Consider the following 25,975-nt stretch of genomic DNA (forward strand, 5'->3'; position numbering starts at 1 on the left):
GGTCAAGGTTCACTGTTTTTCCATTTGGATATCCAGATATTCCAACACCATTTATAGAAAAGATTTTTATTTCCCAATAAGTTTGCTCTGGTGATTTACTGAAAATCAAATGAACACAAATGTGTGGCTCCTTTGATCTATTGGTCATTATGATAGTAACATATTGATTACTGTAGCTGTATTTTAAGTCTTGAGGTCAAATAGTTTCTTCCATTTTTGTTGTACTTTTTCTTTCAAGATTACTTTATTCTAAGTCCTTTTTTATTCCAGGCCTTTTTCATTTTTTAATCAGATTATCAATTTTTACCAAAAAACTCCCTACTGGAATTATGGTTTATATTCAAATACAGTTATATTTCAATTTGGTGAGAACTAATATCTTAACAATAATGATTCTTGGGGCGCCTGGGTGGCTCAGTTGTTAGGCATCTGCCTTCTGCTGGGGTCTTGATTCTGGGATCCTGGGATCAAGCCCCACATTTGGCTCCCCGCTCAGCGGGACGCCTGCTTCTCCCTCTCCCACTCCCCCTGCTTGTGTTCCCTCTCTTGCGGTCTCTCTCTCTGTCAGATAAATAAATAAAATAATGATTCTTTTGATTTGTCATTATGGTATAATCCATGATTTAGGTTTTCCTTAGTTTCTCGCAGCAACATTTTGAGTGATCAATGTATAGATCCTATGTGTCTTTTTAAAAAATATTTTATTTATTTATTTGAGAGAGAGACAGAGAGAGAGCGAGCATGAGCAGGGGTAGGAGCAGAGGAAGAGGGGGAAGCAGATTCCATGCTGAGCAGGGAGCCCAATGTGGGACTCGATCCCAGGACACTGGGATCATGACCTGAGCAGAAGACAGACACTTAACCGACTGAGCCACCCAGGTGCCCGATCCTATGTGTCCTTTGCACGTTTTTTCCTAAGTATTATAAGGCTCTTTTACTCTGCTGTAAATGTAATTATTTTTAATTTTAATTTTTTAAAATATTTTATTTATTCGAGAAAGAAAGAGAATGCAAGTGGGGGAAGAACAGAGGGGGAGGGAGGGGGAAAGAATCTCAAGCAGACTTCCTGCTCAGTGGGGAGCCCAATGCAGGGCTTGATCTCATGACCCGGAGATCACAACCCGAGTCAAAGGCAAGAGTCATACACTTAACCAACTGAGCCACCAAGGCACCCCGAATTTTCATTTTCTAATTATTTGCTGCTTATATATAAAAATGCAATTAATTTTTGTACATTGATCTTATATCCTGCAACCTTGCTATATTAATCTTTTGGTTCTAGAGGTTGTTTTGTGGGTGTCTTAGGACTTTATACACAAACAATCATGCCATCTATAAATAAGAAAGTTTTGCTTCTTACTTTCTAATCTGTAGGTTATTTCTTTTTCTTACCTAATTGCAATGGCTAGGACAGTTTAGTCAATAATGAATAGAAGTGGTAGGAATGGACACTCTTACTTTTTCCAGATCTTTCTAAAGAACATGGTCAGATTTTCATCATTAAGTACTACTAGCTACAGGTTTTCACAGATGCCCTTTAACAGATTGAGGAGCTTCTCTTCCATGTCTGATTTGCTGAAAGTTTTTTTTAATTTTGAAAGAGTATTGAATGTAGTCAAATAATTTTTCAGAATCTGTTAATCATATCGTTTTTCTCCTTTATTCTGTTTAATGTGAATCACATTGATGTTTTGAATGTTACACCAGCTTTGCTTTTCTAGGATATAACCTGTATGGTCATGATGTATTTACATCTTCATATATTACTTGCTTTGATTTGCTAAAATAATGTTAGACATTTTTATGTTCCTGTTCATGAAGGATAAATTGGTCTGTAATTTTCTATTTTTTAATAATATCTTCATTAGGTTTAGGGTTATGCTGGCTTCATGAAATGGGTTAGGAAGTATTCCTTCCTCTTCCATTTTCTATAAGAATTTAAGGTTAGTATTCTTTAAATATTTGACAGAATCCATCAGTAAAACCATCTGATCTTAATGTTTTCTCTTTGGTAAGCTTTTTAATAACAAGTTCAATTTCTTTACTATATAGAACTATTCAGATTTTCTGCTTCATCTGGTATCAGTGTTGATAAATTGTATTTTTCAAAAATGTGTCTATTCTGTCTAAATTGCTGAGCTTGCTGGCATAAAATTCTTCAAAATATATCCTTTTCATATTTAAATATTTATAGGATATATAGTGATAATTCCTCTTTTATTTCAAGATATTGGTAAAATGCTTTCGGTCTCTCTCCTCGCCTGCCTGCTTTCCCCACTTTCTATTTATTTTGGATTTAATTTACTTTACTTTTTCTGGCTCCTTAAAATGGACTCTTATTAGGTCACTGATTTTTAGACCTTTCGCCTTTTCTAATATAAGCATTTAAAGCCATAGTGTTTTCCACAAGCTTTGTTTTAGCTGCATCTCCCACATTTTGAAATACGCTTTTCTCACCATCATTCAGTTTGCAATATTTTCTAATTTTTCTTGTGACATTTTTCTTTTACCCATGGATTATTTAGAAGTATGTTTTTAACCTTTCAAATATTTGAGGTTTTCCTTTACATCTAATTCTTACTGATTTTTAATTTAACTTCATTGTCAGGGAACATACTCCTGAATTCAACTCTCTTAAATGTAACAAAACATATTATATCCCCCAGCATACAATTTATCTAAGTGAATGTACCATGTGCCTTTGAAAAGAATGTGTATTCTTCTGTGGTTGTTGTATATAATGTTCTATAAATACCTACTAGATCAAGGTGGTTAAAAGTGTTCACATCTTCTATATCTTACTAATTTTTGGTGTCTAACTGTTGTATAAATTGCTGAGAGAGGGATGTAAAATCTCCAACAATGTTTACTGATATTTGTATCTTTAATTCTGTGAACTATTGTTTCAATTACCTAGTCACATACTATTTGTGACTGTTATATCATTCTGATAAGTCGATTCTTTCATCATTATGAAAAGCTGCCCTTTACTTCAAGTGATACTGCTTGTCTTGAAGTCTACTTTATTTGGTATTAATGTAACCAGTCTGGTCTTCTTATACATATGTTTCACAGTATATATTTTTCTATTTATTTACCTTACTGTGTCTTTATATTTATGGTGGACAACAGATAAATGGATCTTGGTTTTTTTGTTTGTTTTTATCCATTCTGACAATCTGCGCTATAAGTTGAATATAGGTGGATAACAGTCTACTGTTTTACGACTTTTTTCCTGTAGTTTCTTTGGCTTTTTTGTTCTTCTGTTCTTACTTTCTTGTCTTCATTTTGAATAATTTTTAAAATCCAATTTTAATTTGTTTATTGGTTTCAAAGCTATGCCTTCTGCATATCTCTTTGTTGGGCTAGGGTTGTTCTGGGGATTATAATATATAACTTTTCACAGTCTATTTAGAGTTAAAATTTTATGACATCACATAAAACATATATGCTGCAATCATGTAAGTACCTTTGCCCCACTCATCCTTCATGCTATAGTTGTCATATGTACTACATCTATATATACAGTTGATCTCTGAACAGCATGGGTTTGAACTACATGGGTCCATTTACACACAGATTTTTTTCAATAAATACAGTATAGTATCTTAAATGTATTTTATCTTTCTTATGATTTTATTAATTAATTTTATTAATATTTTCTTTTATTTAGCTTAATTTATTGTGAGAATATAGTGTATATATATATATATATATATATACTATACACACATATACATATATAATATAAACTATGTGTTAGTCAACTGTTTATGTTATTGGTAAGGCTTCTGGTCATCAGCAGGCTATTAGTAACTAAGTTTTGGGGGGAGTCAAAAGTTATACACAAATTTTTGACTGCATGGGTATCGGTGCCCCTAACCTTTGTGTTGTTTAAGAGTCACCTGTATTACCAGCTCCACAATATAATGCTATAATTTTCACTTATAACAGTCTGAAGCATTTTATAGAGGGAAAATGTCTGTTTTCTAATATTTATTCACATATTTATCATTTCTGATTCTATTCAGCCCTTCCTAAAGATCCAAGTTTCCATTTGTTATCATTTCCATTTAGCCTAAAGAATATCCTTTAGCTCTCTTACCCTGTAGGTCTGCTGGTGTCAAAATCTCTGAGTTATCTTTTACGTGAAAGTAACTTATTTCATTATTTACCATTAGGAAATAATACCTGATGGAAATATGATTTACACAAAAGAAGTGGTGGGTATCAGACATAATAACTATGGTAGCATACATAAAAGGCTAATTTATTTCTAATTTATTAATATCTTAAAAACCAAAAGTAGGTCTCTGACAGATCTGGAGCAGTTATGTCTGCTGCTCAGGTTTCTACTAGAGATGCAAGAACAAAATGTTCTCATACTTTCTACCTGTCTGATTGTGGCAGCTAAGACTAAATGGGAGAATAGAGGGGGAAAAAAACATGGTAATACAGAAAAAACACAGAGAATTTTTGCAATTCAGAAATAACCTTATAAACAGTGAAGATACTGTTTAACTTTAAAAAAAATCTAAAACCTGAGCTCAAAGCAAAAACAATAGTTACAGGTTAAAATGACTGAAAATTATTTACCACTTCTTCAATAAAGGTATAGGGTCTATTTCCCCTCCCCTTGAATCTCTGCTGGCCTGTGCCTGCATTAATCAAAAGATATCCAGAGAAATACCTACAACAGTTCTAGGACTAGCATTTAAGGAGACATAGCTTCAATACTGGCCTCATTAAATCCTGAGCCATGAGCGAAGACTGGCTAGCTTGCTGGAGAGACCATGTGGAGAGGTGGGAGGACTACAGGAAAAGAGAGCAACTGATCTGAGCACAACGTTTCAACCACGCCCCACCTAGGGACTATCCGTGTGGATGAAGCTGGCTGGGTGCTCTAGACAGGCCATTTACCACGGGGGTAACCACAGTAAACGCCATGTGGGGAAGAATCACAGAATCAAGGTCTACTAAAATTGATAATCCATAAAATTGTAAGATATGATGAATAGGCTGTTGTTTTAAGCTACTAAGTTTTAGGGCAATTTGTTACATAGCAAAAGATAACTGGAAGAATAGCTTACAATTTAAAGCAAAAATAATAAAATGTGGGGCTGATAACATACATAAAAATAAAATGTGTGACAACAATAACAAAAATAGAAGGTAAGTGGAAATATACTATTGTATATTAAGTATCATAATATCAAAACAAGGTAGACTATGTTAAGGATGCATATTATAACCCTAGAGCAACCACTAAAAATAGTAATTTTGGCTCAAAAGCCAACAGAGGAGATAAAAAGGAAGGCAAAACACACTTGATTAATCCAAAAGAAGGCAGGCAATGAGGGGAAAAAAGGAAAAGAAAACAGAACTAGTGAAAACAAATAGAAAAATCATGGACCTAAAGTCAAACTTAACAGTAATTATATTATATGTAAATCAAATAAACATTCCAATGGAACAGCAGAAATTGTCAGAATGGACAAATTAGAGAGGAAAATAAGATTCAGCTACATGCTGTTTACAAGAGATACTCTTTAAATATAAAGACATATTTAGGTTACAAAAAACCGTATAAGAAAGCTATACGAATATCAAAGTAGATTTTTAAGATGAAGTATTAGCATAGATAATTAGAGCTTATCAATTCCTAATGATAAATGGTCAATTCATTAAAAAGACAGGCAACTGGGGCACCTGGGTGGCTCAGTAGGTTAAGCTTCTGACTTCAGCTGAGGTCAAGATCTCAGGGTCTTGGGATTTGAGCCCTGCATCTGGCTCCATGCTCAGTGGGGAGTCTTCTCCCTCTTCCTCTCCCTCTTGCCCCTCCCCCAACTTATGCTCCCTCTCTTTCTCTCTCTCTCAAATAAATAAATAAAATCTTAAAAAAAAAAAGAAGACAGGCAACTAACAACAATTTCAAAACACATGAAGCAAAAACTGACAGGAATGAAGTAAAAATAAAGCAATCTACAGTCATCACTGAAGATTTTAACTTAAAAAAATCAATAAGGATACAGAATATATATGAAAAACACCACTAATTCTACCTTATTAATATTTAGAACACTATAACCCCAAACAGCAGAATACACCTTTGCTTCAAGTGCACATGGAATACTCATTAAGGGTGACCATACTTTGGGCCATAAAACAAAGCTCAGAAAATATCAAAGGATAGAAACCTGGCAGAATATATTCTCAGATGATAATGTAATTAAATTATAAATCAATACCTGGAAAATCTCCAAACATTTGGAAATTAAGTTACACACTTCTAAATAAGCAGTGGTCAAAGAAAAAATTACAAGGGATATGAGAAAAATATTTTGAACTAAAGGATAGTGAAAATCTAATATGTCAAAATTTATGAGATGCTGCTAAAGCACTAAGAAAAAAAAGTTTATAAATGGAAATTTATAGTTTTAAACATTTTTATTAGAAAAGAAAAGATGGGCACGTAGGTGGCTCAACTGGTTAAATTAATTCTAGATGCTAGTTATAAAAATTTTGGATATATGAATAAAAAAAATTGCTTACAACAAAATTTACCATACACATTCTTTTATATATGTTCTGTGAACTTTTTTTTTTTCAGTCAGTTAAGCAACTGACTCTTGATTTTTGGCTCAAGTCATGATCTCAGGGTTGTGGAATTGAGCACCGTTTTGGGCTCTGTGCTCAGCAGGGTGTCTTGTCTGAGGATTCTCTCTCTCTCCCTTTTCCCCCTGCCCTTCCCCCCTCTTTCTCTAAAATAAATAAATATTTAAAAAGAAAGAAGAAAAGGTTAAAATCAATGGTTTAAGTTTCTACCTAAGAAAATAGAAAAAAGAGCAAAGTATAGAAAAAAAGGAAATGACAGAGTGGAATCAAATATAAAAGGGGCAAATATAACAGAAAATCAATGAATAAAAATTTGGTTCACTGAAAAAATTAGTAAAACTGATAAACCCCTTGTCAGACTGATCAAGAAAAAAAAAGAAAACACAAATTTTCAATGCCAGAAATGAAAGAAGGAATATCATTAGAGATCCGCAGACATTAAAAGGATTATGAGAGTATTATGAACAAAAAGTCATTCAATAAATTTAACACCTGGGGTTAAATGGACAAACTTCTTGAAAGACAGAAATTAAACCAACTTAGAGGAAAAACACAGAAAATCTAGTCCTATAATCATTAAAGAAATTGAATTCTATAAATTCTGTTGAATTCTATAAAATTCTATAAATTCTTTCAGAAAACAGAAGAGGAAGGAAAGAAGACTTTCTATTTCATCTTATCAGCATTTCCCTGATACCAAAATACAATAAAGGCATAAGAAAATTAGAAACCAATAACCTTCATGAACACAGATACAAAAATTTTTAATGAAATATCAGCAAACCAAATTAGCAATAAGTAAGAGAATACGTCAAGAAGAGTATAGCATTTTAAAATAATCAATGTAACCAGTATGTTAACAGGAAAAAAGAGAACATCTATAATCATCTTAATAAATACCGAAAACACACTGACAAAATTTTGCATCCATTCATGATGAAAACTTGAAGTCGGAATAGAAGAAAACTTTCTTAAACTGATAAAAGGTATGTATAAAAACAGAGCCTACATCATAAGCACTGGTAAACGACTTAACACTTTCCCTGTGAAACTGTAAACAAGGCAAGCATGCTACTTTCATCACTTCTAATAAAAACAACTGGTGAACCTAGCCAGTATTAAGGCAAGAAATAGAAATAAAAGCCACAAAGACTGGAAAAAAGATGTCTTTATTCAAAGATGACATAACTGTGTATGTGAGAAACCCACAAAAAAAATGACTAGAAGTGATTAATAGATAAAGCTAGGTCATGGGATAGTAGGTCAACATACAAAATAAATTTAATTCTAGATGCTAGTTATGAAAACTTTGGATATGTGAATAAAAAATTGCTTACAACAAAAAATTTTAAAACCTAACAAAACATTCAGAAATAAATGTAATAAACTACAAAACACTGTTGAAATAAAGTCCTTTAAAAAATGGAGAGATGGACTGCCAGAATCATTACTGTTCAACATCAATTTTCCCCCAAACTGATCTATTGATTCAACACAATTGTAATCAGTATCTTAGCAGGATTTTTTAAAGGAAGAAATTGACAAGCTTATTTTAAAATTTACATGAAAGGGGCGCCTGGGTGGCTCAGATGGTTAAGCGTCTGCCTTCGGCTCAGGTCATGATCCCGGGGTCCTGGGATCGAGTCCCACATCGGGCTCCCTGCTAGGCAGGGAGCCGGCTTCTCCCCCTGCCTCTCTCTCTCTCTGACTCTCATGAATAAATAAATAAAACATTTAAAAAAATAAAAATAAAAATAAAATTTACATGAAAATTCAAAGGACCTTTAATATCCAAAGCAACTTGAAAATGAAGAACAAAGTTGGAGGACTTTATCTGATTTTGAGAATAGTAAAGCTACATTAATCACTACATGTAATACTGGAGGAGGAGAAGATAAATAAGCAGATCAGTGGAACAGGGAATCTAGAAATACACAGATAATTATATGGTAATTGATTTTTATGAAAGTACCAAAGCAATTCACTAAAGAATGGAAAGCTTTTTCAACAAAATTTTTAAAATCTCCATCTGAAAAAAAAAAAACTCAACACTTCATGCCATGAATAAAAATTAATTTAAGATAAATAATCATAAAAGCTAAAACTATAAAACATCTTGTAGACAACATAAGGACATGTAATTGCAACTTGGTGGTAAGCTAATACAGGATAAAGTATGATACATATTTTTAAATATTGATAAATTAGACTTCATCAAAGTTTTTTAAAAGCTGCTTGCTGTTCATGAGAAGATACAACAGTTCACAAAAATGGTTATCCCCAGGCTAGAAGAAAATATTTCAAGACATAAATTTGACAAAAGATATGAATCCAGAATATTAAAGAGCTCCTACAGGGGCGCCTGGGTGGCTCAGATGGTTAAGCGTCTGTCTTCAGCTGAGGTCATGATCCCAGGGTCCTAGGATCAAGCCCCCCATCCCACTCATGGCTCAGTGGGGAGCCTGCTTCTGCCTCTCCCTCTGCCTCTCCCCCTGTTCATGCTCTCTCTCTCTCTGTGTATCTCTGTATCTCTGTGTCTCAAATGAATAATTAAAAAAAATAATAAGTCTTTAAAAATTAAATTAAAAAAAATAAAGAGCTCCTACAACTCAATAACAAAAACACAAGTAAGCAAAAGGTTTTTTTAAGGGGCAAAAGATATGAACAGACTTTATAAAAAAAAGATACAGAAATGGCCAGAAGCACACGAAAAGCTGCTCAATCTCATTAATCATCAGGAAAATACAAATTTAGAATCACAGTTAGATCACACTGCACAACCAAAAGAATTACTAAAATGGAAAAGACGAACAGTACCAAAAGTTGATGAGGACAGGGAGCAACTAGTACTCTCATATACTGCTGGTGGGAGTGCAAAATGGTGCTACTATTTTAGATTTCTGCTTGGAAGTCTCCTAAAAAAGAGAAACATACACCAATCCGTGGTACACAACTCTATTTCTGAGAGAAATGGAAATCTAAGTTCACAAACATATATAAAAGAATGTTCACAGTAGCTTTCTTCTTTTTTTTTTTTAAATAAGCTCAGGACCCTGAGATCAAGAGTCTCATGCTCTACCAACTGAGCCAGCCAGGCGCCCCCACAGTAACTTTATTCTTAATAGATAAAACCCAGAAAATGAATAACCAAAGTGTGGTATATTTACACAATGGAATATTCCTCAACCGTAAAAAGGAACAAACCACTAAAACACAACATTAATGGATCTTAAAATGTTTCTGGGTGAAAGAAGCCAGACCTAAGTGTACATATTGATGGTTCCATTTATATAAAGTTCTAGAACAAGCAAAACAAATCTATAGTGATAGAAATCAGAATAATAGCTGCCTCCAGGGGATGGGAGAGGACAGACCAGGAAAGAGCATGAGGTAATTAAAAATGCAGGTTTTAGGGGCACCCAGGTGGCTCAGTCCTTAAGCGTCTGCCTTCCGCTTGGGTCATGATCCCAGGGTCCTGGGATCGAGCCCCGCATCCGGCTCCCTGCTCCGCGGGAAGCCTGCTTCTCCCTCTCCCGCTCCCCCTGCTTGTCTTCCCTCTCTCGCTGTGTCTCTGTCAAATAATAAAAAAATCTTAAAAAAAAATGCAGGTTTTATTATTATTCTGGTATGGGGAGGCCAACGGATCAGGAGATGGCTGCCATTAAAATGACAGCTTGTTACTCACAGTTCCTAAGAGGAGGGGGCCACTTCACACCACACAGGGCCACATGGGAAAGCACCAGGGGCAGTTAGGAGGCAGAAGGAGTCAGAAGAAAACAAGGGCAAGAGCCTTTACTGTGGTTTCTGAGAGAAGAAACAGGCAGGGTAGGTAAGCAGGCTTAGGATTGGCCAGATTGAATAATTTCAGCAGGCGCTGGGATGTAGGGGCTGTCCCAAGTTGTGTGGCAGCACCTCACCCTGAGGTGATAAGGGCAAGGCAATATTGGCCTGGAGCGTAAGAGCCAGATAGAGGAGGCAGGTGTGGGGTGGTCTCTGGATGGGTCAGTTCGCACATATGCAAGGCATGCTCATTGGCAAGTCATTTATGATCTCCAAAAACTAGTTACCTGTGGGATGGGCAGTCTCCCCATGGCCACTAATTTCCCTGATGTCAAAACATCAGAATAAAAAGACATGCTTACTACACAAGGGAACATTCTAATATAATGGAAAGGTTGTGGTTTAGATGGGTGTATCCATTTGTCTGCCCCGTGACCAACCCTGGTGTTTCCCTGTGTAGCCCTAAATGGTGTGATAATACTTCCTCCTCTAGGGAACAGTGGGTAACAAACCATCTTTTTAAAATTCATCAAACCATACACTTAAACACATGCAACTTGCCTCTCAAAGACACTAATTTAATCTTCTGATATTAAGTATAACTCTTTATCCTAAATTCTCGAATATTCCTGAGACTATAGAGTGTATTAGTAAGCATTATGGATCTAGCTTTGTTCATTGCTTCTTAAATCTTTCTGGCTCTCACATCAAGATTAGGAACTTGAGGTTAGGACAGGGCAGGAAAATATTAGACCTATATCCTTAAGTGATAGTGGAGTAAACAGATTAAGTAAAGTTTCATCCTTTGAGTGAGACAACACAAAGTGAACTCTTGTGAGCAGAATTTCTTTAAAGTCTTATGTATTAACTAAAAATGTGTATATATCAACACATGGTCTGAGAGAAGATATGTGCAATATAGATATTTGGCAAAAGGCTAGTAAATCCAGAATATATAATGAATTTCTAAAAATCAATAAAAAAACCCAGAAAAACCCAGTAGAAAGACAGACAAAAAAATGGACACTTCACCAAAGAGATTAAAAAACATACACTGAAGATTTCATTGTATGTTAACTTCATTGTATCTCCTTGTGTGTTAATTATACCATGATTTTTTTTTTTAACTAAAAGAAAACAGAAGAATGAAGAGGAAACATTTAGTGAAACTGTGAAGGATGTTACTGTTGGCTCAGAGAATAGGCTCCAGAGACTCCATGTAGTCTTGTCCTTTTCTTTTGTGTATGTAACAGCAGTAGACGACAACAAGTCAAAGGGCATGTTTTGTCTTTGTTACCAATCTCAGTAGCCAGTAGCCAGCTTGGTTATGATCCAATCCAAATAAGTCAGGACAAGAACAAATCTGGTTTCATTCTCCCCCAGTAAGAGTGATTCTGAGAGGCTGTAAGGGATCTGAGGCCAAAGACCTCGGTCCAAACTAAGTCCTTGGGTCTCTCCTCTGCACAAATGTGTCTCAAGCAAACAAGAACTCACAGAGGGAAGAATTTTGGCCAGATCAGACTTGAGATCCTCTGAGAACTAACTCCCTGTTACACATTCCTTCAATTTCTAAGACTATGGCAAAGCTCGCTTTCACGTCTTTCCAAGTGAGTAGACATCTCCAAAATGATTAAACCACCATCATTTCAGATTCATGGACGCACAAACAAAACGATGACATGGCATCACTCTGAAAAGTATACCTTAACAAGATGAAAACATATTTAATGTATTTAAAACACATATGACAAAAGGGATTTCATCAAGAATATCAGAATGAGGTAGCCAATTTTTATTAATCTGTTCTGATAAAGAAAACAGAGTTGTTAGACTTGTACAAACTGAGGGTTGCTGGAGTGGTGGGGGGTGGGAGGAAGGGGGTGGCTGGGTGATAGACATTGGGGAGGGCATGTGCTATGGTGAGCGCTGTGAATCGTGCAAGACTGTTGAATCACAGACCTGTACCTCTGAAACAAATAATATATGTTAAAAAAAAAAAAGAAGATAGCAGGAGGGGAAGAATGAAGGGGGGGAAATCAGAGGGGGAGACGAACCATGAGAGACTATGGACTCTGAGAAACAAACTGAGGGTTCTAGAGGGGAGGGGGGTGGGGGATGGGTTAGCCTGGTGATGGGTATTAAAGACGGCACGTTCTGCATGGAGCACTGGGTGTTATACACAAACAATAAATCATGGAACAGTACATCAAAAACTAATGATGTAATGTATGGTGATTAACATCACATAAAAAAAAAAAAAAAAGAACTTCCCAAATGCAAATACTCAAAACCATCAGCCAGGACCATTATCTTCTCAACATTAGTCAACATCATGTTACCTTACGCTGCGAAAAAAAAAACCAAAGGGAGTAAGACAAGACAAAAGCGTGTGTAAAGCAGCTGACTGGGAGGAGAAGGAGGAAGGGAAACAGACTAAGATTCACGAGCATCATCATAAGGGTTAAGAGGAGGAAAAGGCAAAAAAATAATTAGGGATGGATTCTTTACTTTCTGGTATCTCTCAAGCAAATCTCTAAAGGGGAAGATGGGGTACCCTGCTAACAGCTTTTCTTTTTGGGAAACAAAGATTTCTAGTTCTTTAAATAGTGCCACAGGGGTACACACCCTCCAAAGCATCTTTTTAGTCTGGGAGATGAGTGGTTCTCAGATTTTAGTTTTCATCAACCATTAAAATGAAGAAAATACAAACAACATGGAAGTTTGTAGGACCCATACAGGACTTCCAACATTGGATCTCAACGTGAAAAATAAGAGAGGTAGCACCTCCCAATATCCTTTCATTGCAACCATTTAGAAATTTCATAATTTAACACAAAATAAAATATGGAAAATAAAATCTTGGAATATAAATTGCATAATATATAGCTTTAAAAATACTCATTGCACTGTATTTTTCTCAGTCAGTGCAGATCAGTGAAATCTATGGGCTAGCACTAGCCAGCAGACACTACCTAAGCTTTCATTCAGCCAAAGCAGCCAAACATGTGAGTGAAGGTCTTTTGGACTAAACTAGCCCATCCACCAGCCCATCTCACCAAGCCCAAAACCACCTCTCCATTGATCTTCAACAGATAATGGAGGCCATGAAAAGATGAATCTTATCCACATTTAGCTCTAGCTCCTTCTCTCCATTTTCAGTAGAAGAGGTGTTCTCCCACCTGCTTCTAGATTCCATAAGCTTCTATCTACTTAGGGATACCAAGTCCATCACCAACCCCCCTCTCCAGTTGTAGGGGATTAATATTATTTGACATTCCTCCCACTGAGAGGTGGGGTTCTATGTACCCTTCCTTTAGATCAGGATAGTTCTGTGACTGCTGTGACCAAAAGCATATGGGAGAAATAGCACCGAGCCAGTTTCTGGTCCCAGGCCTTAAGACAGTGGCAGCTTCCTCTCCCTGTCTCTTAGAACAGTGGAGCCTGACAACCCTGAGACTACCATGCTGGAGAAGCTTTAACTGATAGCCCCAGCTGAGCTTAGCCTTCCAGCCATCCCTGCAAAGGCTCCAGACATAATGTCTTGGACTGTCCTGACTAGACCATCCACTAGCTGAACACTGCAAAGTGACCCCAGTTGATGTCATGTAGACAAAAGAATTGCCCACTGAGTCCTGCTCAAATTGTTAATCCATAAAACCATGTATCAAGCCAACAAATTTTGGTTTCAGTTTCATTTTTTATACCACAGATACACCATATTTTACAATACAGATAATCAGAATATGAGTATCTTCAAGACCTCTATCTCTCTTCCAGCTATTTTCTTCTGGAATATAAATATAAACATATTCAAGTCTGGCCCAATCTTATCAAAATTTCTCATTTTGCTCTAGATCCCCTTTTACAGATCACACACCCTAATTTTCTCTTTCCTTTCATTTATGCTCCCACCTTTAATTTTCCATCTTTCCACAATGATGCTTCTTTCCTAACCATGCCAATGAAATTATTTTTGCCAAGACCAATGATGTTTAGGTTCTGCCAAATACAAACAGTTAATTATTAGTTCTCCCCTTACTTGCTCCCTGCCATGTGATACTCTTGAACACTCATTCCTTTAGGAAACTCTTCTCCCTGGTCTCTTCAATTCCAATCCCTCTTGGCTTCCTGATCTTTCTTTTCCCCGATTTCTTCTCTGCTGCCCCTACCTTACATAGATTTTTCCCAAGGTTCTCTTTTTTCCATTTATCTCTTCTCTACATGCTTTGCAAAGTCATCATATCTATCCCTACTACAACCACTCTTTAAGTAGACGCTGTATCCTGAGAGTTCTAAGTCCATATTTCTAGCCTAGATCTTTCTCTAGAACCTCAGGGCCAACTCCTGACTGGACAGCTTCGTGTAAACCTGGAGGTGTTCACACCCAACAAGCGCAAAAATCACCTCCCACTGCCAGCCTGCCATTCTACTGAACTTCCCAGTTGGTGGATGCAACATCTACTTGCAAGTTATACTTGACTCCTCCCGCATCCATGCTTACACTGAATCTACCCACTTAGTATATCTGGACTCGGTTTATTCTTCCTTATCCCATTTCTAAAAACATAGTTAGGTTTCTTCACTTCTTTTGACAGATTCCACAGTCTTCTAGATTCAACTCACTCTCTAACATCCTGCTAGAGTGTTCACTCTAGGTGCAAATCTTATCACATCACTCCTTTGCAAAAATCCTCGGGGGCCTCCCCAACAATTTCAGATTCAAATTCAAATTTCTTAACACGATGTGCACAACCCTTACCTACTACTTCTCGTCTCCTGCCCCCTCCCACTTGTGCCATTATAGCCAAGTACATGGACACAGCACAGGATAATAAATTCACTGAACTTTCTTATACTGCCGGCCTCTGTACCTGCTTTTCCTGCCAAATGAAACATCCTCCCCTGACTTTTAAACCAAATTAATAGTCACTTTGCATTCAAATCTCAATTTAGCATCATTTCCTCAAGAAAGCCTTCCTGCTCCCTCATTCTGTCTTAGGTAACTTTCCCAGGATGCTTACTATGTGCTCCTCTCTATAACGACAGTTATGAAAACATGATTTTCTATGTAATAGCCTATTTAGAAGTCTGAGCACTAGACTAAGATCTTGAAGGCAAGGATTTATTTTTTTATTTGGTGCTGTAATCATATTTTGGCACATATCAGATACTCACAGATAATTTGCTGAGTGAATAAAGGAATGAATGAGTGAGTGGCATGTATTTAGTTGCCAGTTACTAGTTTCACAGAGACTTTTAACAGTACTACAAACAATTATGGAATTCATGAAAGTAATTTTTTCCATGAAAGGAATAATACTAAAAATGGACTATACCATAATTCACCTTCTCAGCTTTTCCTTGCTTGAATGAAGAAGAGAAATCTTTTTGCTTTTCTCAAAATCTGGCAACGGAGCCTTTAATTCAAACCCAGTGTCATTTCTTAGAGATTCAGAGCTAGAAACAAGAGAAAATCATGTTATAGACTTAAGAGGAAAATTGTCAGGCGATATTGAACAATAAGCACCAATACGGTAATCAAAGGTGTTTCTCTAAGTCCCTTGCTTCATGCAAAGGTGCAGAAAATACCAAAACACTTCACCTTACATATTTGGTGCAGAATATTTTATTTCAGAGACTCTAAAGAATTTATGATCAAGATCATCATAAATCCAATGATTATTCAAAATTCTAAAATATACAGATAAAGAGTAACAGAGGATTAAAGTGTAAGCAGGATTAAAATATTCTGACCTCATTGATTATGCCTACCCCAAATTATATGACTGTCTTGAAAGGTGTATTACAGGAAGACAACACAAAGGATTAAAGGACCACAGTACACTATTTCAACTTGATCAGCAGAGATCAGACTCCTTCCATTTAGATACCTTCTGATTCTACCATTTTTCTAAAACTTCTCCAAGCATTTTGGTTAATTTTTAAAAATATTTCCCTAAGAAACTCATATACTAATACTATCTCCTTTATCCCAAGGGACATAACTTGATTTGAAAATGTACTTTTATTTGTAATGGTAGAATTCTGAGGAAAAATAAAGATTTAAGACAAGGAGGGTTCAAAAAGAAGTTACAAGACCTGTACCTCTGAAACAAATAATATATTATATGTTAAAAAAAAAAAGAAGATAGTAGGAAGGGAAAAATGAAGGGGGCGGAAATCGGAGGGGGAGACAAACCATGAGAGACTATGGACTCTGAGAAACAAACTGAGGGTTCTAGAGGGGAGGGGGGGTGGGGGGATGGGTTAGCCTGGTGATGGGTATTAAGGAGGGCACGTACTGAATGGAGCACTGGGTGTTATGCACAAACAATGAATCATGGAACACTACATCAAAAACTAATGATGTAATTATATGGTGATTAACATAATAAAATAAAATAAAATAAAATAAAAAGAAGTTACAAGTAATACAAGAAAATCACAAAGCCTTCCAAAACCCTTCCCAACCTCATTTCCCGGATAGGTATAATACAATAAATTTCTTTCAGGTTAAAATGTTAAATAAGATGAAGAAACCTGTGATATCTCTGTACTATTTAAGTGAGCACATCTTTGGTTTACCCACACTTATTGGTTGCCAGGTCTTTTCCTTGTTCAAAATAGTAGATAGTCACATTTCTACAAAGAGTTGATGGTCACATTCTACAAATTCTGGAAGTGACTGACTCAAAATTCTCACCATCATCACCCATGTCCTCAGCAGCTCTGTTCATTCCTTGTAGCCCTATGCTCTATTTAAAATCTCCTTGGAAATCACTTAAAGTGAATAAAAGAAATTCACAAAAACTGAATTTTTATAAGCAGATAATGCTAGCATGAGAAAGGTCTGACCCCAGTTCAACTTCCTATTATCCAACGCAGGTTTAAATATCAGTTCTATCAGTGGAAGAGGTGGGGACAGAAACAGACCTTTCTTAAAGGTTGTTTTCAGTAATTGTGGGGACAGATTCATGAGTTCAAAAAAGACATCAGAGAGCTTAGTGGTAAGTGGGTAACATCTGAGGCTGCTCTTGCCTGTTTAAATACTGGGGTTATATGTAAAATTTTTGTTCGAAGAAGATTCTACTATTCTACTATTCCCTAGTGTTGGGGAACTTACTACCGTGCAATTCACCCTGGTCCCCTCTGGCCAACCTGGATTGCTATGAAGTACTTCCTTATATTGAAGTGAATACCTCTGCAATATGTATCCACAGTCCCAGTTCGGGACTCTGAAATACAGAAAAAGTCCCATCCCCCTTCTATAACACAACCTCTTCTTCCTTTTGCATCACCCCTAGCACTTGAACTAGTGTTCCACAATCAGTAAGTTCTCCAGAAGTTATACAGTAAGAACTGTTACTATGAAAAAGTGGAAAAAAAACTAACCAAGCAAATAGATCAGTAGAAAAATATCCCAATTGTTCACTGCAGGACTTCTGCTGGGGCAATCCCGGTTCTTCAGGCTTCACAGAATATTCATTCTTAACTGAAAGTTTTAAAAGGGGGGCTATTTTAATTCTAAAATCACTGGTGGGGATGATGTTGATCGTACATACAAGCCCTCATCAAAAAGCAGTTGCCACTTTTTATTCAATAGACTTTACAAAGCAGTATTTTTTACAGAAAGCAATTTATAGATTTTAGTTTGTAAAGCATGAAATCACCCATGTTAGAACAAAAAATGAAAATATACATTCTATTCACTCCAGGACATTCTCTTTCAACCAGATTCTAGTAACTTAGTGATAGGTGTGCTTAAAACACATTCAACTCAGTTTATTTATTAAGTTCTTATATAGAGGTAAATGTCAGAGAAAGAAAATATGTATGAGTCTATGGTAGGCAGTTGTATTGTCAAAATATGACATCTGATTTTTTTTTCTTTCATTTTCTTTTCTTTTTTCTTTTTTTTTTTTTTTTGCAGCTGCTCATCCTCAGAGCAAAGATGAGACGACCAGAAGCAGACGTGGTTATGACCAATAGGGAGGGTGCCAGACAGGTGGTGATGAGCAGCTGTTCTGAGAGCCAAATAAGAGGTTGAAAACAGGATCTGGGTCACCAGTTAGCCATTTCCAGGAAGAACTCTGAGGCTGCAGGGGCTGGGAGCCTCTTTGGAATGTTACAGAACAGACTCACTAATCTTCCCTGAATGTTAAAAAACAAAACAAAACATGAAAAAAGGAGGGGTGTACTGAGTCCTATATCATCTGGAGTAGGAGTTTATACAGGATAATCCTGAAAGTGTTTTTCAGGCCCATTTTAAGAAAACATCATCATAATTTAAAAAAAATTCCTAGCTAGTATCCCAGGCCTAGGAAAACCATAAAGAGTCATTGACCAACAATGATTCCAGTAGAATTTAATTTCAGATATTGGAGTCTGTCCTTTTATAAGCCAAATTAAAGTGAATTTAATTAGCTTAAGTATTTAGATGCTGGTGATACACATAATACAATGTAGGTGAAGAATTTAGAAATGGGAGGTCTAATTGAAGCAGTGACACTAATTATCTGTATCTAAAAATCTAAAACAGAAAGGATAACCACCCTACTAACTTAAAGAAGTAAACTAATTTATGAGCAAGTATTTTGCAAAGCAGAAAGTGTGATACAATTCAAGGTTAGTGGCCCTGGCTTTTAGACACTCATACAATGACATGATTAATTCCATTTTAAAGAATAAGGAATGATGGTAGCAACTAGGGCACTAAAAAGAAAAACCTTGTGCCTGCCGCAGCACTGTATTTGTCCTTGGGCAACACATTTTCAACTGTGGAAAATGTAAATTTTTTCTTCACAGGTAGAGAACGTATATTTCCTTTTATTTTATTTACACGTCTTCCCTTTAGACCATGATTAATAGGGACTACATGTTCTTTACAGTACATAGTATACAGTTAATCCTTAGCAAATAAAAGGCATAAGTGGAAAACCAACTTAAAAATGTAGAAGTATAGCTTTTGTAAAATTTAATTAGAATTTTTCAAACCTTTGGATATTTGGTTTTCACTCACCAGTACTTGAGAAATAGATTTTCCAGTATTTTACCACAATACTCATTTTCTCGATGGTCAGTGGCTCACTTAAAGTAATGTCGGCTCCATGCCCTGAAACACAACCTAAGAGTTTTTGTTTTAAATATTGACCTTATGAGTTCTATTTGGAGAAAAAACAAATAATATGTCCAGCAGGCACATACCTTTAAAATTTTCAGGGGTGATAAAAACAAACAGCAAATGCGTATTTTTCTTCTTGCCAAATCTGAGAGGAAAAAAGTGTTAAAATGAAGCAAAATCATCATTTAAAAAACTGGGATTCAATATTTTACCTTATTAAGAACTAAAGTGATTTCCTTTATGTCTGTAGAACTTAAAATGGTAGCATTACTATGGAAATTTAGTAAAAGTAGCATCTCAAATTAGCGATGTTTGAAAAGCTGGAACATTTTTATTCTTGCTTTTAAAAAAAGAGCCTAAATCATATCCAGATTCTTGACCTAACCACCAGTTAACAAGAAATTTAAGGAAAAGGAAATATTTTAAAGAATGCTGTGGGGATGAAATCAGCAAAATCCAGAATGTGAAAAATTCTGTAAGACAAATGACCCCTTTTAAAAATAAATATAAATAAAGAGTTAGACACAAAGAAATTAAAACAGAGGAAAGGGAAAATTGAATCTTGACTTGTATAAACTAACAGTTTAAAAAAATCATAAGATGGGGCGGCTGGCTGGCTCAGAGGAGAATGTCACTCTTGATTTTGGGGTCGTGAGTTCAAAGCCCCCACTGGGTGTAGAGATAAATAAAAGCTTTAAAAAAATAAAAATTAAAAAGATCATAAGATAAGCAGAAAAATTTGAACACTGACTGGGTATTTGATAATTTAAAGAACTATTATTAATTTTCTGGTGTGATACTGCTATTATACTATTATTACACTGTTGTTATTACACTTTTTTTTTAGAAGAGTCCTTAATCTTTTAAAGGTATTTATTAAAGTACTTATGGATGAAAGAAAATGGTATCTTAGATCTTCTTTAAAATAATTCACCAGTGAGCAGGGGTGGGAAAGTAGGAAGGGGCAGAGATGAAACCACATTGGTCATGTGTTTGTAACTGTTAAAGCTGCATTATGGGTACAGGCAAGTTCATTATACTATTCTAATTTTATATGCTTGAAGTCGAAAAAAATAAAACAAAGAAATGTGGTATTACAATAAACTACACTGAGGAGTGCAGTAAGTTGGAATTTCTGATAATCTAATGGGTACTGTGCACTGGCATTAGCTAGGAGGAAATTATTTTCCAAGGAGAACATTACTGTGAACCAGATTTTAAAGAGAATAGCTCCACTGCCTAAGAAAAAAATAACTATTCTCTAATGCTTAAAGCATCATTTATTATATTAGCCTGTGGTTATACGTGGTTATTATTTATTCCTTAAGACAGGACCCTCACTAAACAATATTGTTAGGTTATCTTATATATGCATTGAAAGGAAAGACACACTATTCTATGCTCCAAATTATATTACAGTTGACCCTTGAACAACAGGGGTTTGAATTATGTGGGTCCACTCACATGTGGATTTTTTTTGATAAATATAATACAGTACAAGAGTAAGTGTATTTTCTTTTCCTTATGATTTTAGTAACATTTTTTCTCTAGCTCACTTTATTCTAAGAATATAGTATATAATACATATAACATCCAAAATATGCGTTGATTGTTCCAAATTATTGGTAAGGCTTCAGGTCAACAGCAAGCTATTAGTAGTTCAGTTTTTGGAGGTAGTCAAAAGTTATACGTGGATGAGAGCCACATTTGAATTGAGATAGACTGAATAAAACAAACCAGCATTCCTAAAGAGGGTGGTTTTCATCTAATTAATCGTAGACCTAAATAGAACAAAAAGTCTGAGTAAGAAGGAACTCCTCCAGCCTGACTCCTGAGCTGAGACACTGGCCTTTTTCAGCCTTTAGACTCAGACTGAAATATCGGCTCTTCTTGGGTCTTAAGGCTGCCAGCTTTTCAAATGAAATTTATACCATCAGCTTTCCTGGTTCTCAGACCTTTGCATTCAGACTGACTACACATTGGCTCTCCTGGGTCTCTGGCTTGCCATCTACAGATCTTGGGACTTCTTGACTTCCATATGGCATGAGCCACTTCCTTAAAATAAATCAACTTCTCTCCTTCTCTATCTCTAGGTAGATGGATGGATAGATGATAGATCGATAGATAGATCGCCATCCTATTGGTTCTGTTTCTCAAGAATCCTGATTAATATAGCCACACTTTGTTTATCCATTCATCTGTCTATGGACATTTGGATTGCTTCTACCTTTTGGCTATTGTGAATAGTGCTGTTGTGAACATGATGTGAAAATATTTCAGAAACATCCTTGCAGATACACCAGAGGAATGTTTGGCCAAATGTCTGAGTACCTGTGGCCCAATTAAGTTGAAACATAAAAATTAACCATCACAGTGTTATATGCATACAATGGATATTATTCAGTCTTTAAAAAGAAGGAAAAGATGTTAAATGCTCCAATATAGATGAATCTTTAAGACGTGTTAAGTGAAATAAGCCAGTCATAAAAAAAGTAATGATTCCACTTATATGAGGTACCTAAAGTAGTCAAATTCATAGAAACAGAAAGTAAAATGGTGGTTATCAGGAAATGCAGAGAGGGGCAAAGGGACAGTTGTTTAATAGGAATAGAATTTCTGATTTGCAAGATGAAAAAGTTCTGGAGATATATTTCACAACAATGTGAATACACTTAACACTACTGAAATGAACACTAAAATATGGACAGGATGGTAACATTTGTGTTATGTAATTATATTATAATAAAAAAATACTCTCTGCAAAAAAGTTATACGTGGATTTTCGACCGTGCTAGGGATTGGTACCCCTATCCCTCATGTTGTTTAAGGGTCAACTGTATACGTAATTTATATACCTGAGTCATATACAGTGAAAACCCACTATGTGCCAGACTCTGTGCTAGGCCCTAGGGGATATCATGAACAGACAGGAAAACAAGGTCTCTGCTCTCATGAAATTAACGGTTTCTGGAGGGGGTCAGATGTTGAACAAATCACTGTAGATAATTAATTAAGTAGCCAAATATGTACCCGGTGTTGTGAAAGAAAGTCATAGAGGCCAGCAGAAGTTCATACCTGGGAACTACCCTACTCTGCAGCCTCAGGCTTTCAGGCAGAAATGCCTCCATGGCTGACTGGAAGTTTGCCACACAAAAGGTAGAACTGGGCGGTATGGGGGTCAGAAGCAGCTAAGCAGTAAAGTACGTTCTGGACAAACAGAACAGACCTTGGGAAAAGGCCCTGGAATATACCGAACAGGTAAGTCTGAGAAAGTCAAAGAAGTCCAAGATGGCACAGAGTCTCTGAGGGAGAGACACAGAAGACCAGAGAAGGTACATAGAGCTTTAGGCTGAATTAAAGATTTGGTATTTTATTAAAATGGACGATGGGAAGCTATTAAGCTATTAACATGATTATATTTGCATTTTAGAAAGACCACTCCGTCTATGATGGGATGGACGGAGGGTGATGGCACAGGGTGAATTTGGGAGACCATATTCCAAGTACACAGGCGAGAACTGATGGTAGAGAAAAGCAGACATACCGGAGAACTTTCTTTAAAAAAAAAATAAATAATTCAGAATATTTACTAATTACTTCAAACAAGCAGGACAGTGCTAACATGTGACATGCACACAACTGAGGTTTCTTCAGGCTTGACTCTGCTCTATGAATTCTGAGGTGTTTGGGCTAAACAAGAAAAAAAGGAGAGAATGCACAATTCTATGAGGAAATGAGAAGCTCAGGCAGAGATACTATCACCAAAACAGGCATATGTGGGAGGAAACCAAGACTGACTGGCGGACTGAATGTGGAGGTAAGAAAGGCACATGAGCCTATTGGGACTGGGAGGGCATGGTGTCATGGAGGGTGACAAGAATGTCGCCTGCCACAACATAAGCATTTCATTTATAATTTTAAGTGGGGTATAATGGAGGTATGATAACTGGATGAGGAAACAGAAGTGGAAGGGAAAAATGGACCGAACAAAGAGGACCGCAGAAAGAAACATACAAGATGGTCTCGCCCAACTTTTGAAATAAAAAATATTTTGCTGATTCACAGAGTAAATTATAAGCTAAAATACTCTTGAATTAGAGAATTTTAAATAAAAGAATCTTGGCTTTTAGAAATATTCTGTGTCTATTTCTTTATTTTACAAATTGATGTTACTGGCACAAAAGTAGGTTAGATTTGGGTATGTGAATTTATTTGCCCTCATGATGACTTTCAAATTTCAAGCTTTACACCAGACAGAGTTGGAATTCCTGGATGTTTTTCATTAGCACAGAATCAATTACCCACCCAAACACTTCCCCTGCCAGTGAAACCCTAATTGTGATGCTGTATAGGAGCTCCACTAATCAATAGAATTCCCAGAATCCAACACACTGGTCTGGAGCTCAGCTGCTCATTCATATTCTCTACAGATCGATAAGCTAAGAGTTCCCAGGATCACCAAAAAAAAAAAAAAAAAAAAAAAGTCCTCTTCTTAATTAATGAATGTTCCTTAAAACTAAGCAACACAAAAATAAAGCAAAAATCTCTTTCATCCACCCCAATTAATAGCACTTCTTCCATATACCAAAATCAAATCGCCGGTTCTGAGAACTTAAGCACCTTCTCAGCTGAAATCTCTTGGGTTTTAAAAATTTGCAATTCATTGGGGGACAATTCATTTCCCCTCATGTTTCACACAATACACCATTTAAATGTTGAGACAGTTCCTGAGACCATACTCTACATACAAGATTGGATGTTGATATTCTAGTGTCCCTTCCTATGCCTGTCTCTGGTATTCTCTGGAACTGAGTAATAAGCTCAAACTGCAGCAGTACAGATCCCCAATCTTGACCCTATCCCCAGGTCTGGTCCCTGGTAGCTGAAAAAAATAAAGAAGATCATATAAAGTGTCTTGAGCTGAGTTGTACACTCAACTGACTAAAGAACCTCAGGAAAGCCCTGGCCTCTGAAATCTATCATCTAATAAGAGGACAAGTGGTGTCTTATAAGTCCCTGTGAAGCCAGCGGAAATTTCTAAACTCATTTCCTTTAGAGTCACAAGGACTTCAAGGGACAAAAACCAGTGTCACTTTTGGGTAGTAGCCTGCTTGAGTACAGTTATCCATTATGCCATCTGTGGGCCAAATGCAGCCAAACTAACCTGGCTGGCCTATTTGGGACTTGTAACAAATAATGTTCCTTGCTAATGACTTAATTAAAACAACCATTTTCAATGAGAAAATCGAGAGCTTTACTATTTATACATGTGAAAACACTAAGTTCACTTGCTCCTAATAGGGCACCTCTGATAAAATATAGTTGAGTTCTGAGAGTTTATTCTGGTCAGTAGTGATGGTTGGTGTGCTGTTCCCATCATGCTATTCTTCAGAAGAGCTGTGAACCTCCTAAGTCAGGGTCACCACATTTACACTCAACCATCAATTTATAGAATAATGTTTTTAGCAAAACTACTTCGTATTTTATTGTTATTTTGTTTATCATCAAGCATTCAGAGGGCTAGGTCATGCCAACTGGCTAATAAGATTTACTGAGTTGCTCTGTCAAGTCAAAGGGGTTTTGGAATTGGGGACACAAAAGGACAGCTTGTTAGATCCCTGTGGTTCACAAGATTAGGTTTTCTTAGTGAATTAATAAGTTAACTGATCAGACAATTGAAACTACATGGGAAAAATAAAATCAGATCCAAACTTGATTTGTCGCCAGAGCAGATGGAACAACATTCTGCATTCCTTTGCTACTGCTGAACTACACGGAGCTCACAAGAATCACAGAATTCTAAGAACTGCAGAGACATTTCATGGAATGGAAAACCACAATTTCAGACAGGATCCATACATTGCTGATGAGTTTAAAACATATTTTAATTTTCCATACCTGGCTTTGGAAGGTAAAGTATCAGGATGTGTCTGAATTATCAAGTGTCTGCTCTTTGAGTGTGGTTCAATTTTGGAAGTCTGAAGCCAAGCAAATGAACCCTAGGACTGTCTTAAAATATTTTATCAGTGGGTAGTAGTTGAGTTCATTTGGCTCAATAAAAATGTATTCATAAAATGAAATCAAATTGGGGAGTACTATTAAGAATGTTAACCTATAATTGAGATGTGCCATATTTCTTTTTTTTACGATTTTATTTATTTGAGAGAGAGAGAGAGAGAGCGCACAAGCAGGGGGAGCAGCAGAGGGAGAGGGGGGTAGCAGGCTCCCCACTGAGCAGGGAGCCCGACACAGGACTCTATCCCAGGATGCTGGGATCATGACCTGAAGGCAGATGCTTAACTGACTGAGTCACCCAGGCGCCCCTAAGATGTGCCATAACTCTTGAGAATGTCAGTCTTAAAGTACCAATGTTTTTATGGGCGATTAAAATTGATCACTGAGGGGTGCATGGGTGGCTCAGACAGTTAAGCGTCTGCCTTCGGCTCGGGTCATGATCCC

At 36.4% G+C, this 25,975-nt stretch overlaps 1 protein-coding gene across 1 annotated transcript in view; it reads right to left on the bottom strand.

The window, feature by feature from the left end:
• The window catches only part of SOHLH2 (spermatogenesis and oogenesis specific basic helix-loop-helix 2), a 49,831-nt gene that overhangs the window by 11,071 nt on the left and 12,785 nt on the right, over positions 1 to 25,975 (bottom strand). Inside the window, exons 3-6 of the mRNA XM_028103281.1 lie at positions 19,600 to 19,661; positions 19,415 to 19,519; positions 17,788 to 17,887; positions 15,742 to 15,852 (exon numbers count right to left, since the gene is read on the bottom strand). Of these exons, the coding sequence (XP_027959082.1) occupies positions 15,742 to 15,852; positions 17,788 to 17,887; positions 19,415 to 19,519; positions 19,600 to 19,661 (378 nt within the window). The remainder of the gene's footprint in view (positions 1 to 15,741; positions 15,853 to 17,787; positions 17,888 to 19,414; positions 19,520 to 19,599; positions 19,662 to 25,975) is intronic.

Source organism: Eumetopias jubatus, unplaced genomic scaffold, assembly GCF_037043125.1.
Source record: "Eumetopias jubatus isolate StellerSeaLion01/CBP00866 unplaced genomic scaffold, mEumJub1_p1.0 scaffold_3, whole genome shotgun sequence".
Taxonomy (NCBI): Eukaryota; Metazoa; Chordata; class Mammalia; order Carnivora; family Otariidae; genus Eumetopias; species Eumetopias jubatus.